The sequence below is a fragment of the Panthera tigris genome, chromosome F2 (genome assembly GCF_018350195.1).
Source record: "Panthera tigris isolate Pti1 chromosome F2, P.tigris_Pti1_mat1.1, whole genome shotgun sequence".
Classification (NCBI taxonomy): Eukaryota; Metazoa; Chordata; class Mammalia; order Carnivora; family Felidae; genus Panthera; species Panthera tigris.
Window position 1 is genome coordinate 38,689,323 of NC_056676.1, and position 15,547 is coordinate 38,704,869.

General features: G+C 43.8%; 1 protein-coding gene across 10 annotated transcripts in view; it reads right to left on the reverse strand.

Annotated features, from left to right (window-relative positions):
• Positions 1 to 15,547, reverse strand: part of RUNX1T1 (RUNX1 partner transcriptional co-repressor 1) — a 153,831-nt gene that overhangs the window by 16,328 nt on the left and 121,956 nt on the right. For 9 of the 10 annotated variants that reach the window (XM_042972833.1, XM_042972827.1, XM_042972834.1 and 6 more), the window contains one exon: positions 13,473 to 13,663. In XM_042972833.1, coding sequence (XP_042828767.1) covers positions 13,473 to 13,663 — 191 coding nt within the window. Of the gene's footprint in view, positions 1 to 2,233; positions 2,428 to 13,472; positions 13,664 to 15,547 lie in introns of those variants that run through there. The other variant, XM_042972831.1, reaches the window with a different exon arrangement.

Genomic DNA, 15,547 nt, shown 5'->3' on the forward strand with positions numbered 1-15,547 from the left:
GGGTGGGGGGGTGGGGGCGCCTGGGCGGCTCCATGGGTTAAGCGTCTGACTCTTGGTTTCGGCTCAGGTCCTGCTCTCATGGTTTTCGTGACTTTGAACCCCGCGTTGGCCTCTGTGCCTGCTTGGGATTCTCAGTCTCTCCCTCCCCCTCTCCCTCTCTCCCTCTCTCTGCCCCTCCCCCACTCGCACTGTCTCTGTCTTTCTCCAAATGAATACATAAAAACTGCAGAACAACAACAGAAAAAGAAGACGCGGGTTTTGGTGTGATTGCCGAAACTTTTCTACCAACCGCCAGTATACCTAACGAACTGGTTGAGGCTTTCTGTTTTTCCTATAAAATCCCTTCCCTTCAGGTTTGCTTATCTTCTAACACCTACAGTCTGCTCCCCCCTACCGACAACTGCAGCCTGTACATTTCTTCCCCCTCTGATACCAATACCGCCGTGGTCAGACACATACATCGCTCCTGGCAGAAGCTCCTTGTCTCTAGATACCAGCAGGAATCACAGAAGAACTGTGAGAACTGCCCATTACATTCCAAGAAACATCACGCAACAGAAGAGCACCCAGAGGATTCTATTTTCCGCTCCCTCACTGCAACCAGGTTCTGGGGCACCCGACAACCACATGGGAGGACAAGCTCCAAACAAGCTAGTTCGCTTCAGCTCCCTGGAGGAGAGGGTCGCTGGTTTGGGTTTTTTTGCCCAATATACTCTAAGCACTCAGAACAGTGCCTGCTATATAGCAGGTGCTCAATAAATATCTGCAAAATGAATCAATCAGACTACACCTAATTTGGTTTTCAAAGCTGGAAACACTAAAACCGGGTAAATAAATAATGGCTCCACTTGCATGCGACGCTTCCGGGCTGCCGGGGTTCCTTCGCAGCACGCTTTCAACTCAGCAACTCTGAGTAGTTAGAAAAGTAGAGGAAACTAACCACCAGGACCCTGGCGAGTCCACTGGCAATCTCCGGGGCTGCTTCACAAGAGAGGGGAGAGCAGAAATGAGGTTGCCTCTAAGATTTAAACCTTGAGATAAACACAGCATGAATCAGGGCGCAGACACACCGGAGATAGAAAAGCAACTGTACAGGAGAGACCTTAGGTACAAAGGAGGGGCTATGCCCTCGGAGGAGGCCCTTGGAGGAAGTGGCAGAAGGTCAGGAAGCCAACTTTAAGTGCCCGTGATCCCTCTGACAAAACCATTCCCAAGCGAGTTTAGCATTGTGCCATTAATCTTTTGTATTCCATACCTTCCTTGGTTTTATTTTCTGGCAACACTTCCGACTATACTCCAGTAACCCCAACCCAGCTGACTGGTATGTGGTTGTATCACAATTAAAACACCTTTTTAGGGACGCCTGGGTGGCTCAGGGGGTTAAGTGCCCGACTCTTGATTTTGGCTCGGGTCACGATCTCACGGTTTGTAGGACTGAGTCCTGTGTCGGGCTCAGAGCCGGGCGTGGAGCCTGCTTAAGATTCTCCTTCTCCCTCTGCTCCTCCTTCCCTACTCTCTCTCTCAAATAAATAAAGGAAATCTTTAAAAAAAAAAAAAAAAAAAAAAAAAAACCTTTTCAAAGGCTCTTGCAGCCCATGACCCTGGTGTGTATGGTTTTACCAGTGTCCAAAATACGCAAAGGGATTTTTAGCAGTCAATCCAGTTTTGCTAAAAAAAAACAAAACAAAAAACAAAAGGGCTTTCAGAGTCTTTTAAGTACTAGGAGCCTCTAAACTCTAGAACTCTTGTTTGAAACTTAGAACTCAGCTACATAATTGTGGCCCAGAGAAGGGCGGAGAAAATTTAACATCTCAAACTACGGTCAGTGGGAGGTGTTTTAAGGGAACACAGTTGAGGAATATTCAGAAACTTGGTTTAGATGTTACTATAAATAAAAAGGGGCGCTTGCGCGGCTCAGTCGGTTGGAGAGTGTTTCCCACTCTTGATTTCGGCTCAGGTCATGATCTCTCGGTTCATGGGTTTAAGCCCCGAACCATGGGCCTGGGATTCTCTCTCCTTCTCTCTCTGCCCCTCCCCAACTTGCTTGTGTGTGTGTGTGTGTGTGTGTGTGTGTGTGTGCGCTCTCTCAAAATAAACTTAAAAGAAAGAAAGGAAGAAAGAAAGAATTAAAACAAAGTAAATTATTTCTCCTTTAATTGAATTTAACCAGGAAAATATTTCAAGGGATGTGTACCTCTGGATTAGAGGCTTCTACCAGACCTAGAAGCCCTCCTCTGTCAAAATTAACCAATCGCTTTGCGTGTGTAACGATCCCACAAAGACCTGAGCAGCGTGAGCCTGGCCCAGCCTTCAGAGTGGTGAGGCATGATGCTTGGTGCCCACAGTGAAGTTTGCTTCCTTGAGGTTTGGGCATTTCGAATGATGCCAGCTGGATCCTGGAACAAACTCAGCACATAAGCAAAATTCCTAAATTATATCAGAAAATCCCAATTAGAGAACAGAGACCTGGATCCAAAACAATATTTTAAGGAAATTAAACATCTAATCTGAGGCAAGTGGCTTCTTTAGGAAATACCCTGGTGTGAGTCTTATCCTTTTTCTGGCAGAGGCACAGTTTGGCAGACATGAGGGTGGTAACTGCCCAGCACTCATGGCTCCTTCAGATTGAAATCAGATGCAGGCCACCTTCTCGATGGAAGCTGATTAAACACACAGACGAAACCAGGTAATTACAAATGCATGTGCTGGGGAGTGGAAAGAAGGGACAGAACGGGAACTTCTTTAGTTTTTAAAGTGTTTTTCAAAGATGGGAACAATTTTATAAATAAAAAAGTGGAATTATGCCAAATATAGAAACAGATGTTTTGGATCATGAAGCTGCTGGGAGTTGAGCTTTCTTGCCTGGCGTCACCGGGTTCTGACCCAGGATTCAAGAGCTCTGGCTAGTTTTCCTTCTAGTTCCATCCTGAAGCTGTTCGATTCCATTTATTTCCCACCCACCCCTGGGACAGAAACAACCTTCAGCTGTAGGAAAGTACAACAAAGAACAATTCAAATGAGCTGGGGGGGGAGGGGGACTACGTATTTTTACTGCTCTTAACATTGCATCACAACGAATGTGCAGGAACTTTAGCGCGACTGTTCAACAACAACCCAAATCTCCAAAGTGCATATTCCTTGGTAAAAGTTCATTAGAAAACAGACAAAGCGGTTTCCATTAATGTACTTCTCTTGGGTAGCTCTACCAAATTTCCTGTTGGCGCATCCATACTTGCAAGACTGATGCCTGACCAGGGGCATTCAGCCACTCAACAGTCACACTTCTGGGGACAGTGGAAAGTGTACAATCTTGTGAGTACCCTAATTTGGATCATTCTAAGTTTCCAAGCTTTCTGCTGTTCACAAAGGTGGAAAGTGCAAATTGTGTCTAATACCCAGGGGTATATCAACGATGGTTTAACCTAATTTTATATTTTTCAATGCATGCTTTTTTAGATTCAGGCTAGTATTTCCTGATAGTTATCCATTCCTTTCTTTCCTCCCTCCCTACTTTCCTCTTCCTTTCTCTTTCTTCTCTCCCATCCATCCATCCATCATATAACTAAGCTTCCCTTCCAGTCCTCTGAAGAACGATGCTGGCAATGGAATTACCGTTAACAGTGTGGAAAGCTCAAGAATACCATTTCATAGCAAATTTCATTCCCCAAATTCATGGCAAAGTCTTCCCTTATTTGTGATATTATTATTCCCTTTTTGGCATAAGGAATATTTTCCCCCAATCCAAAAAATGGGAGTCAGCCATAGACCACAGTTAGGCTGTGACTCAGATGAAGAAAATGAGGCTGAACACAACCCTCCCTTTTGCTAAATGTCCTAATACTACAGATGGAAAGGGAAATGATGAATGGAGCTTTTTAATGCCAGAGCTGCCTGTCAAAGACTGCTGCTACTTGGTTCCACACCAGCAATTCTCTTCCTCCCTAAGAACAAAATTATTTCCTTCTTCTTATTTTAGATACACAGAGAATGGTATTCCATAGCCCCACCTGCAAAATAATATCCTTGCTGGTTCTTACTGTTGGAAATTCCTTTTCCAGGAAACAAAACATGGTCTCCTGATTGCTCTAAGTTTCTCCGGGTCTGTACTCACCTAAAAGTCTCCAGAAAATGTCTACATGCAAATGATGCTCAATGAATGAAGTAGAATGATTACAATTAAAATTCCCCAAATGTAAAGAACTCTCCCACACACGGGCTTCAATCCACAGTAGGATCACATCTTACATTTGCACTGCACTGTACATTTTAAAACCACTTCCAAAGGGGCGCCTGGGTGGCTCAGTCGGTTGAGCGTCCGACTTCGGCTCAGGTCACGATCTCACGGTTCGTGAGTTCGAGCCCCGCGTCGGGCTCTGGGCTGACGGCTCAGAGCCTGGAGCCTGCTTCCGATTCTGTGTCTCCCTCTCTCTCTGCCCCTCCCCCGTTCATGCTCTGTCTCTCTCTGTCCCAAAAATAAATAAACGTTAAAAAAAAAAATTAAAGAAAAAAAAACCACTTTCAAAAACATTTTGCAGCTTGGGAAACTGAGGCCCAAAGAATAAGTAACTTGTACAGTAAATGATTTGCCTCAAGTCACACAAATATGAAATCCCACAGCCAAGGTGTGATTCACCCAGGTCTTTGGACTGCAAACCAAACACATTTCCCAAAGTGCCACACTCAGTCCATTTCACGTACTTCTTAGAGCCTGTTTTAGCAGGAATGAGGTAGGAAGGGTGCTTAATTGCTAAAAGCAAAGACAGGCTGGCACAGGAAGCAAGCGCACCAAAGACAAGGTATTCATGGAGTGCAGTGAAAAATGGCCGCCAATTTTGAATGGCTTCAGTCAGCCCGTCTTGGGTCTTACTTCCAACTCTGCCATTTGGTGGCCTTAAAACCACAGGCAAGTTTCTTAACCTCTCAGGGAGGTACCTGCCACACAGGAGTAATTACTGCATGTTGTTCAGGAGGATGTCAGTGCTAAGCACAGTGCCTGATGTTCAGAAAGTCCTGAATAAAACGGAAGGAAGTAGCACCTCCCGGCACTGGCCGGAAGAAACTATCTACAATCCTCCCACAGCACAATCTTTAGAATTAGAAAGCTCATTGCCCCATGCCTCCCTCCAGAGGCACTGACAGCTACATCGTAGAAAAAACGTTAGCTTACCTCCCCTTACACTTCATCAGTGACCACATTTTCTGTACCCTTACTGTCCTCAGACCTTACAAAGGTTCACTGTTAGTGGCCATTTATTTCCCCACTTCTCCTTTTTGAATTCCCCTCGTTGAAATTCCCTCTAACTTTTGTTTTGATATACTACAATTCTGTTTGTTACACTGGTACCTCTTTTTTTCTTCTGTTTGTTCATTTCCCTCTAAATATTTGGCAAGAGGGGGAAGCTGGCGTAAAGAAAAGAAAATCTTTCGCTTCCTACGCTCTCCCTTGTCAGCCCTCATGGTTTCAACTATCAGCTGTAAGAAAAGGATACTCCAACCTGTTTCTCCAGCCCTTAATTTCCTTCCTGAGCTACTATCAACTGCCAGTTCTGGAGCTCCACCAGGATGCTCCTGTCACCCAGGTCAGTATTCCCTAAACCTGATTCTCTGGTGTGGTCTACTTTAGTCGTTGGCAACATTCAAGTTCAAGACTTTGTCATCTTATTGGAAACTCCTCTTTCTTTAGCCCCTGCAAACAACTCAGTGCCAACCCCCATGGATCTTGCCTCCGTGGGTTCTCTTCCCAGGTTTTCAAGCTTATGGTTACTATCCAAGTTCCTTCCCTGCCCTTTCTGTTAGAATAGCTTCTTTGTTTTTTTGTTTTTTAATCTTTATTTTTGAGAGAGAGAGAGATGGAGCATGAGCAGGGGAGGGACAGAGAGAGGGGGAGACATAGAATCCAAAGCAGGCTCCAGGCTCCGAGCTGTCAGCACAGAGGCCGACGCGGGGCTCAAACCCACGGACTGCAATATCATGCGGTCTATACCTGTATGGGAACCTGAGCCGAAGTCTGATGCTCAACCGACTGAGCCACCCAGGTGCCCCTGTTAGAACAGCTTCTTAACTGGTTTTTCATCTCTCTCTATCATTCATACACACACACGCACGCACACACACACACACACACACACACACACACACACACTGTTCACTTGGAAGGTGGTTTGGTTCTGATATACATCTACTCTGCATCTCTCAAGAACCTTACAAATTGAGTCACATAAACATTATGCTAGTTTTATAGATGTGAAAACCAAAGCTCCGACACGTAAGCCAATGCAGACCATTCAAGGTCCAGTGCTCCATCCACTATACTGTGAAAGTCTATGGATGCAAACACCTGGCCTTTTGATATGAAACAACAACAACAAAATCTTATTGTAACATGGAATCATAGCTTACGCTCGGAGAGCTCCAAACTGTTCCGGGATTGATGGGTCTGACAGGATCATGACGGCCTTATAAGAACCATGCTGACAGACTCCTGTGCTATAACTACATGGTAACTAATTCTACAGTGTCCACTCAGGTGGAGTTTCTATTATTTGGAACCTAATGCACAGGGTCCACTGGGGGTAGTTCTGCCGTTTCTAGAAGGAGTAAAGAACATGAACCTCTCAGAGTGACTTGCTCAAACTGTCAGGGCTTAGCAGGTTCTGGAAATACAAAGTGTAAAGATTTGATCAGTGTTTTTCTTTAAGTGCCACAAAGATGTTCAACGTTAATGTAAACTGTGTAGTTCTGTACCTATGTAGGAAAAGTAAATAAAGGCCATTTTAATTGGAGGGGGGTGGTGGCTTTAATTTGGTGGCTTAAAACTCAAAACTATTAGAACAGTACAATTACTTACTCTCTGTTCTATGCCCACTTCTAGTCATTGCTTCGATCCCCTATGCTAGAATAGGTTATGGAGCTCAAAGAAGAGTTGTAGCAGACTGTTTGGAAATCGACCCAATCTGACAATGTTCACTGGGAAAAAACTATATGTGTATGGGAACCAGACATGAATACGAAAACATGAGAGTTTAAGATGACGAGATTCGGCAAAATTGTTTTTTTATTCACCCTAATGCTGGCAGTGTATTCTCGGTGCAAAACGTTAATACACTGAAAAAGAGAGAGAGAGAGAGAGAGAGAGAGAAAGTACAGAAAGTATCATATTGCTTAGATGTCTGCCCCAAGTGCAGCATCGTTCTAGTAACAGTTGGTATTATAAACCTATACCTTTACCTATAAACCCAGGTAAACTTAGAGAACCAGGGAGGAATAATGTGAAGGAAGTCCAATGAGGAAACAGATAGACTAATATGCCATCGAGGGAAAAAATTCCCGTCACGTGGCTATTGAGAAGGTGGCCTGAGAGGCAGACAGTCCGGGCTGAGGACCAGCTCACACTTAGGGCTGAGACCCCGAGCAAAGGCCTCACCTCCCGGGACTCGGCTTTTCTTGGCTGCAAAACGAGGACAACAGCACTTTCTACTCTACCTGGACTCATAGGAAGACTAAATGCACCGAAGCACAGAAAGTATAAAAGGCAGTTTTTAACCACGCCAGGTGCAGAATTAAACTTTCGCTGTAGGTCTGCCCATTTCACCTCAGGCAAAACACACTTCCTGCCTCCTCGCCACCCCCACCTCCCACCCCTGAACTATGCTGACCGGGATTTCAGGGCACCCAGGACAGCTGGCCCTGGTGGGAATCACCCCTTCTACCCTGAAGAGTCCCCTTCTACTCGGAAGAGTCCCCGTCTGGATGATAAATCACATGGCCCTCCTACAGGTAATACCTGTGCCTATTTATTCCTGACTCTGCACTTCCTCCTGCTCTTCTCCCCAGTTCCATATTTTCAATCCTTGTCTCCTCTTTCTAGAAACATCTCCATTCTTTTTTTCAAAAAAAATTTTTTTTTAACGTTTATTTATTTTTGAGACAGAGAGAGACAGAGCATGAACGGGGGAGGGTCAGAGAGAGGGAGACACAGAATCTGAAACAGGCTCCAGGCTCTGAGCTGTCAGCACAGAGCCCGACGTGGGGCTCGAACTCACGGACCGTGAGATCATGACCTGAGCTGAAGTCTCAGCCACTTAACCGACTGAGCCACCCAGGCGCCCCGAAACATCTCCATTCTTTACTGCCTACTTTTTCAGAACCACTAGTTTTCCGAAGCAGAATGGGCATTAGGTTCATTGTTCATGTGTGAAAACAGGTAGAAACTCTGAAATCATAGAAAGAAGTATACATGGGCATCTGTCCTTAACACAAATAGCTCAGAAGAAACTCGGTCTAGAGATCTGTTCTTCTGATTTGGAGCTCAGATTCCTTCTCGAAGTTCCTCTGAGGAGGAGAATACTATTTTGTGCATTTATATTATCTACATATGCATTTTTACAGATTTGGATGCTCTAGATCATTTGTGATCTACATAAGACATGGGTAATGTCTGTAATAGGGGATGACTTCAAATTAAGGGAGAGAAGGGAGAAAAAGCCTTGTGGCAATCAGAAAGTTTAGCGTGTCTTGTGATGAAGGACTGTGGGAAGTATCAGTTGATAAAGATGCCTTGCGTTACAGCTCTCAGAACACTGTGAATTAAAATGTAGGTGTAAAAAAATCTAAACGTTGTGTGTCAACCATCAATAAAAAACAAAACCAAACAAAAACTTCTAAACAACCCTGAGGTAAGCAAGTAACATCGCATTCCTTAAGAAGAAATGGAGGTTGACAGGAGTGAAAGGACCCACCCAAGGACGCCTGATATGCTAATGAGCTGGAGCCAGAATTCAGGTCCTCCTCTCAGATTCCTTCTGCCCCAAGCACTCGTCTCTGAGCTTTGCTAGCCAAAGAGGACCATCAAATCGCCTGAAAATGGCCTTCAAGTGGTGTGACCATATAATTCATCATATAAACCAGAACACTTGAGAATAAAAGGGACCACTCAGTAATCACAGGGGACAACAGGGATAAACTGGGATTGTGTCACTCAAACTGGGAGGTATGGTCACCCTGTACCCTACCTTTATATACTATCCTGATTTTCACATTAAACAGCATGATTTAAGAGTTTGTGCTCTGTTTACCCTTTCTGATTCAGAGACAATCTGTCTAGCTGGATTCAGTAACTGATCTGAGCTTCCTAAAATTTTTTAACTTGTGTTGTTTATGCACAAAAAATAAGGAAGGTTCCCTCTTCTGACAAGCCCCTACTCCCACTCCGCCCCCTAATAAGCTCCCCCCAACCCCCACCCCCCCACCTTGGGCAGATCAAAGCCAGCAAGTTTCTGAAGACTGTCCAAGTAGGATTATCTGATGTGTATTTCCCAACCCCGTCTTCTGGACTCCCTCTTCTTCCTTGACAGCCGACCAGTCATGAAATCCTGCCCATTTTATCTCAAGGGTTCCCAGCCAACATCTACAGTTTTCTCCACCCCCGGAGCCACTACCAACTATCTTCATCCCCATCTGCCTCCTCACACAGATTGGTCCCTCCTTTTAGTTTCCTCTAATCTCTCTCCACACGGCAGCCTGAGTGATCCTTCCAAAACACTCTCATAGCCCTCCTGTTTTCAAAACCTGGCAGAGCTTCCTTTCCCCACCTGTCCTCTTCTTCCTGCACAGAGGCACCAACATGCCCCTTGCCCAGGGAGACAGTGATGAGGTCACGGAGGGTGCAGTGAGATGGAGAGCAGCCGCTAACCAGTTCCTTATTGTCCTCTTAAATATCAGATGAAAGGAACTTAATTTCTGGAAGCTTCCACACTTAAACGTGTCAAGACGCTTATATTTGGTTAGTGATTTACCTCCTCTAATGAACTGTAGTCAGCATGAAAGCAGAGGTCCCCTCAGTGCCTAGCACCATCCCTGACATAGAATAAAAGCTCAAAACTTGGTTATTGAAAGAATAAATGAGTGGTACCTGGGTGGCTCAGTCGGTTAAGCGTCCGACTTTAGCTCAGGTCCTGGTCTCACGGTTTGTAAGTTTAAGCCCCACATGGGACTCTCTCCTGTCAGCACAGAGCCCGCTTCAGATCCTCTGTCCCGTGCCCCCCCCCCCCCAACCGCTCTCTCTCAAAAATAAACATTACAAAAAAAAGAATAAATGAAAACATGGATGTGAGTGATTTAGAGTTATATGTATTGAATAACAAACTGCCCTGGGCAGGTCACAAACGTGACTTTTTTTTCAACAAATGCCCATTAATTTCTTAGTGCAGTTTCTAAATCAATGTTTCCTACATTTAATGGGAGTATGTTCTTTTTCCAACCAATTACTATGGTGGCCAGACCTCTTACGTTCTTTTCTAAGAAAACAAAGAACAACTTATCAAACTTCTAAAACACAATACTATGTGGGCCTTATTTAGGGTTGAGTGGCTAAAACTCAAGAAAACCCCCTGCCTAGAACGACAGAAAAGAATTCTGAGAAGTACCTGTACTGTCTTTGCAAATCAGCTGGGCCAAGCAGTCCCGGCCTAACAGATTCCCACCCTGGGGCCAACCATGTTGCATGCTGGAATAGGGAGCTCTACTCTAGCCCAAGGAAGCCAAAGTTGTTCTGGCTCAGTCCCAGAGGGGCTCAGGGAACTTTCGAAACTTGAGGTGATTTGCAAACATCACTTCTGGGGTGGCTTCTATCAGGTCATTTCTATGAAAAGGTGTATATTCCTCAGTGTGAGGGAAGGGCAGGGTCGAGAAAAATAACATGCTGGATTCAAAGTTTTGTCCCCCTCACAAAGTAGAAGGATTTCTGAGGGGGGAAATAAAAATATTTACCTATAAATGTGGGCAAAAGATAGAGCCCAGGCATTTAAACTTACCACCAGGCATTTAGACTGTTCTTGGACATTGTCATTCCTCAGGAGAATTCATAACATTAATTTAGGGCTACTGGATTAACCTTTACTTCTCTGTCAAGTCCTTGGTCAAACCATCTTTATCTTATAGACTCCTGTCCCAGTCTAGAGGGGTCTCAGCTTCATTCCAATGGATCTCTCTTCCATCTTTTGCTCTGCTATTCTCAGGACCGTGTTTACATTGCTTTCGAAGAAAAGAAACTCAATTATTCGAGGGATCAAGCCCTCCGTCCCACTCCAAGTCTTGAAAGAGGTACAGCAGGTTAAAATGAAGAAATCAGACCTAAGTTGCCTTTCAGGTTATCTGCATCCAAAAATGACCTTACTGGTCCTTATGGAAAGATCCTTGTTGTAGCTATGGAACACCATAAGGACTGACAGCATGCTACGAGTTCCAGCTTTGTTTCTGCCGTGTCCTAGCCATGTCAGGTGACTTTCCGCACCGGCAAGATGATAAAATGATCATGTCTCAAGGTTCTGGCCACTGTAGGAGACACTTTCATTCATAGTGACAACACGGTAAGAAGACCAAAGCTTTTAGATGCTTGGTGGCTTTCTCAAAGTCACAGAATTGTAAGAGATAGGGCCAGAAATTATATTTGGTCTTCTGAATTTCAAGCCCTTTCTCCTAGCAGAGTCTACCTTGAAACCCTTGGCAACATGTCGTTTAAGACAAAGGTAGTGCTATATTGCAGATTAAAGACAGTTCTAGATTAAAGTCTCCTAAGAGATCCAAAAAGAAAGAAAGAAAAAAACAACTGCTACAGAAGATCATTCATACCCAGGGTATTCTATCCTATCTACTACTTACAGCTACTAGCCGATACGCCGTAATTTTTTAAATGTCTATTTATTCATTTTCTGAGAGAGAGCGCATGAGCACACAAGCTGGGCAGGGGCAGAGAGAGAGGTAAGCAAGCTCTGCACCATCAGCGCAGAGCCCAAAGCGGGGCTCGAACCCACAAGCTGTGAGATTATGACTTGGGTCAAAACCAAGAGTCACACGCTTCACTGACTGAGCCACCAGGTGCCCTGCCATAGTCTTATGATGCTAAATGTTAGCATCAAGATCACATATTTTTCTGGGTAAGTATTAGGAATGAAAGCACAAAGCTCTTAGACACTAAAGGAATACAGCATTGTTATTTGCCAAATACAAAAACTTAGTTCTCAATTTCTTCTTAAACATTTACCTTTAGAATTTAGTGGCCTACAAAATACTCTTACCATACATAACCACCCTAATGTGTCCTTGTGAAAGTGATAATGTTTTAGGGAAGGCACCAACCATGCTTCATGGTATTACTAACTTGAATGGAGCAGGACAAATTCTCTCCAAAACACGTTAATAGACATTTAAAACACACACACACACACACACACACACACACACACACACACAAAACAAGATCCTTAAATATCTTAGCCACAAGATACCAAATAAAATTGAATTTATGTCTAGCTTAATTCGACAACGGAAAAGTCAGCAGTTAAGGGTAGATAAACTTCTCTTTGTCCCTCTTTTCCTGAGAAACTTTCCAATGTTGAAAATCAATTCCTTTTGTCCCCTTGTTATTCATCTGCTACACATTAAATAGAAACTCTGGGCATGGAGTGATTCCCGCAGGGTCTTTCATCTACAGAGAAGCCTGGTACAAATTAAATTCTTACTCTCCTTCACAAATTATAGATATGTATTGTAGTAGACCATTGATTTATCAGTTGACGCCCTTGCTAGTTCAGCTTGGTGAGACTAGCTCACTACAGCCCTTTATCTAAAGTTACTGCGGGGTGGCGGGGATTGTGGCACTGCATTCATTAATGCGAAGCATCACTACGTTGTTCCGATGTTACGGGCTCTATTTTAAATAGCATTGTTAGGTACTGTGTGTTAGTTACTTCCCAGATCCTTGAGCCATTTGGGCTATGTGTGCGTGTGTGTGTTTTAATATGCTGAAATAATACCAAATGATATTGTGACGACTGTGATGTTATGCTATGAAATGACTCGCATAATGGTTATTACAAATAAGGGGAGAAACAGATCGTGCAGAAAGATCTCTCAGAAATGTTGAATTGAGGCAGGTGCTGTTTTCACGCTGGACTTTAGGACCAATGGTTAAGGGGGTGGCTGTGATCCCAGCCATGTCATATCTTGGGAGAGCACGTTTGCACAGGACGTCTCTTTTAAACCCCTTGTATTAGAAGGAAACCAAACACACACACCGCGCGCGCGCGCGCACACACGCGCGCGCGCGTGCGCACACACACACACACACACACACACACACACACACACACTGACATACACGTGTGCCCACAGCCGAGTGCTAAGAAGCTATGAGAATTTCACTTGAATCTATTACCCACCAAATATATTAAAAACCTTTTCTTGGCAGAGTTGTGCTTTTAGACAACATTTGATCAGCTCTTACCATTGGATTCCACAAGTGCCGGGACACCCCCCCCCCCGCCCCCACCCAGATTATTCTCATTTTGACCCTGCAGATCGGTTTGTCTAAAAGCCAGTACCCACTTTTACTTGTGACCTCCTGGAATCAAAACCAAGTGCTCGGACTGGCGGAAACGCCCTGCGTGCCTTGGAAGCTCCCCCTAGCACCTCACCTCGCTCGAATCCTCCTGCTGATTGATGACGGCCAGCGCGTCCTCCGCCGCCTGCCGCTTGGCCTCAGCCACCGTGCGCTCCATCTTGGCGCGCTCGGTCGTGATCATGTCGTGGGCTTTCCGCTCGGCCTCAGACACGGCCTTCTGCAGCTCGGTCATCGCCTGGCGCTTCACCTCGTTGACCGCCTCCTCTGCGTGCGGGGCAGGCCACACGGGACAAGAGAAGATTTCCCTGTTAGCGCGGGACCTTGGATACTGATTGCTGGTAAACAGAATTCTATAGTACAGGCATGACTCTCAATCCCAGGTATTGGGCAGTTCTCCTGGCTGTCTAAAAAGCCAGCAGATTTTGGAAATTCATTTAGGAAAACAAAGAGTGAGATTTTTTGTTTTCCCCTTTAACTTGCATGTCTGGGAATATTTTTTAAACTAATGTAGCATCACTACCACTTTTCTACCAAACCAGTACCTCCAGAAATGATTATGACACCAAACGTAAAGAGTTAAAGGACAAAACGACCACAAGAAACCTTTCTGGATAATTCGGACATTTCTATTAAGGTGGTTTGCCACAATGCTATGGGGTAATATGCACGTAGGGAGCGCATGAGTAAAGCTTTCAAAACAAAAATAGGAAGGGGAGGGACTTTACGCATCTACACGTATAAGTGCTAACAATTATTTTGCTGGTGAAACATACAGCACAGTAGTGAAAGGGCATTCAGATGGCAACTGAACAGTGTAGATCCTGTAAAGACAATCCATGATGAAACAGATGATCCAGCTTCTCTTTTTCTTAAGGCATTTCTTGAGTAATGTGGCTATATGTCTGTACAGACTGAATGATAGGGATTTTTAAAAATCATTTTCTCATTTCCATATTTTAAGCCGTCGTCCACCTATTCAATTGAACACATACACAGCTTCACCTAACCAACTGTTGCACTAGACAAATGTAATTGAACCCTACCAGAGGCCAAAACATCAGGCCTGCCTGGAAACCTGCAAGGTGTCAAATTAGCTCTTTATTTTTGGCCGTGGAAAGGGTGCAAAGATTTGACTAATGTACAATATGAGATTGACAACTAAAACAAGTAATTTCCATTAAAAAAAATTAACTGTTCTAATTAACAAGGGAAAATATCCTCCCCCTAAATTAGTTTATCTAATTTTCATCTTTATTCAAAGCAAAATGACAATGATTAATTGAAAATTTAATAAGCAGTAATTATTAACTTGGCAAACCTAGTACCAATTAACACTCTATTAAAACTAATTATGACATGTTTCATTCAAGTGTTTGCACTTAATTGTTTCACCCACTTAAAAAGCACCTTAATTAAATGTTCTGTTTAATTAAAAACATAGATTCCTAATAAAAATGTTTTACTGTAGATTAAAAATGTAAGAGATGCAAATACTCCTATGGTTTCTTACACGTCTGTGGTTTATTCCACACATCTACAGTCCAGGACTTGAGGATCATCAGAAGCCTTCCACTATTAATTAGCTGTCATGACTTTTGTAGCTTCTGTCCCTTTAACAACATTATATCTGAAGTCCTTTCACTTGCAGTTTACTGTCTCCTATGTTTTTACAAACTAAAATATAAGGGAACGATCCAGACCGGGAATATTAACTAAAATATGTTAAGCCTTTGTTGGTTGCTTTAAGAGAGATGCCATTTAAAATCTGGACAGAAACAGAGCACTGCACAGAGTTGGAAGCACGTTCTTCACCAGGAGGTGAAAAGATGCCTTTATTACTCTACCGTAAACGACCTGGGGGACCAGGGAAGTACTGCCCTTCTAACTATACAGCCAGGGTCTAATTTAGTTTGAATATTCAAGGTGAATTAAAATTCTATCTAAGTGGTAATACAGGACAATAATTTTTGCTTACGATCAAAGCTGTAGCTTGACTAATTGTGTATGCAAATCAGGCAATTTATATTTAAATTATGCATTCCTATTCTAATCCCACAGGCATATACAGATCAGCAAAGAGAGTTGGTAGGACATGTGCAAGGTGCTTGAATATTTATTACCAACTGCAAACATTCACTGATCGTTTGA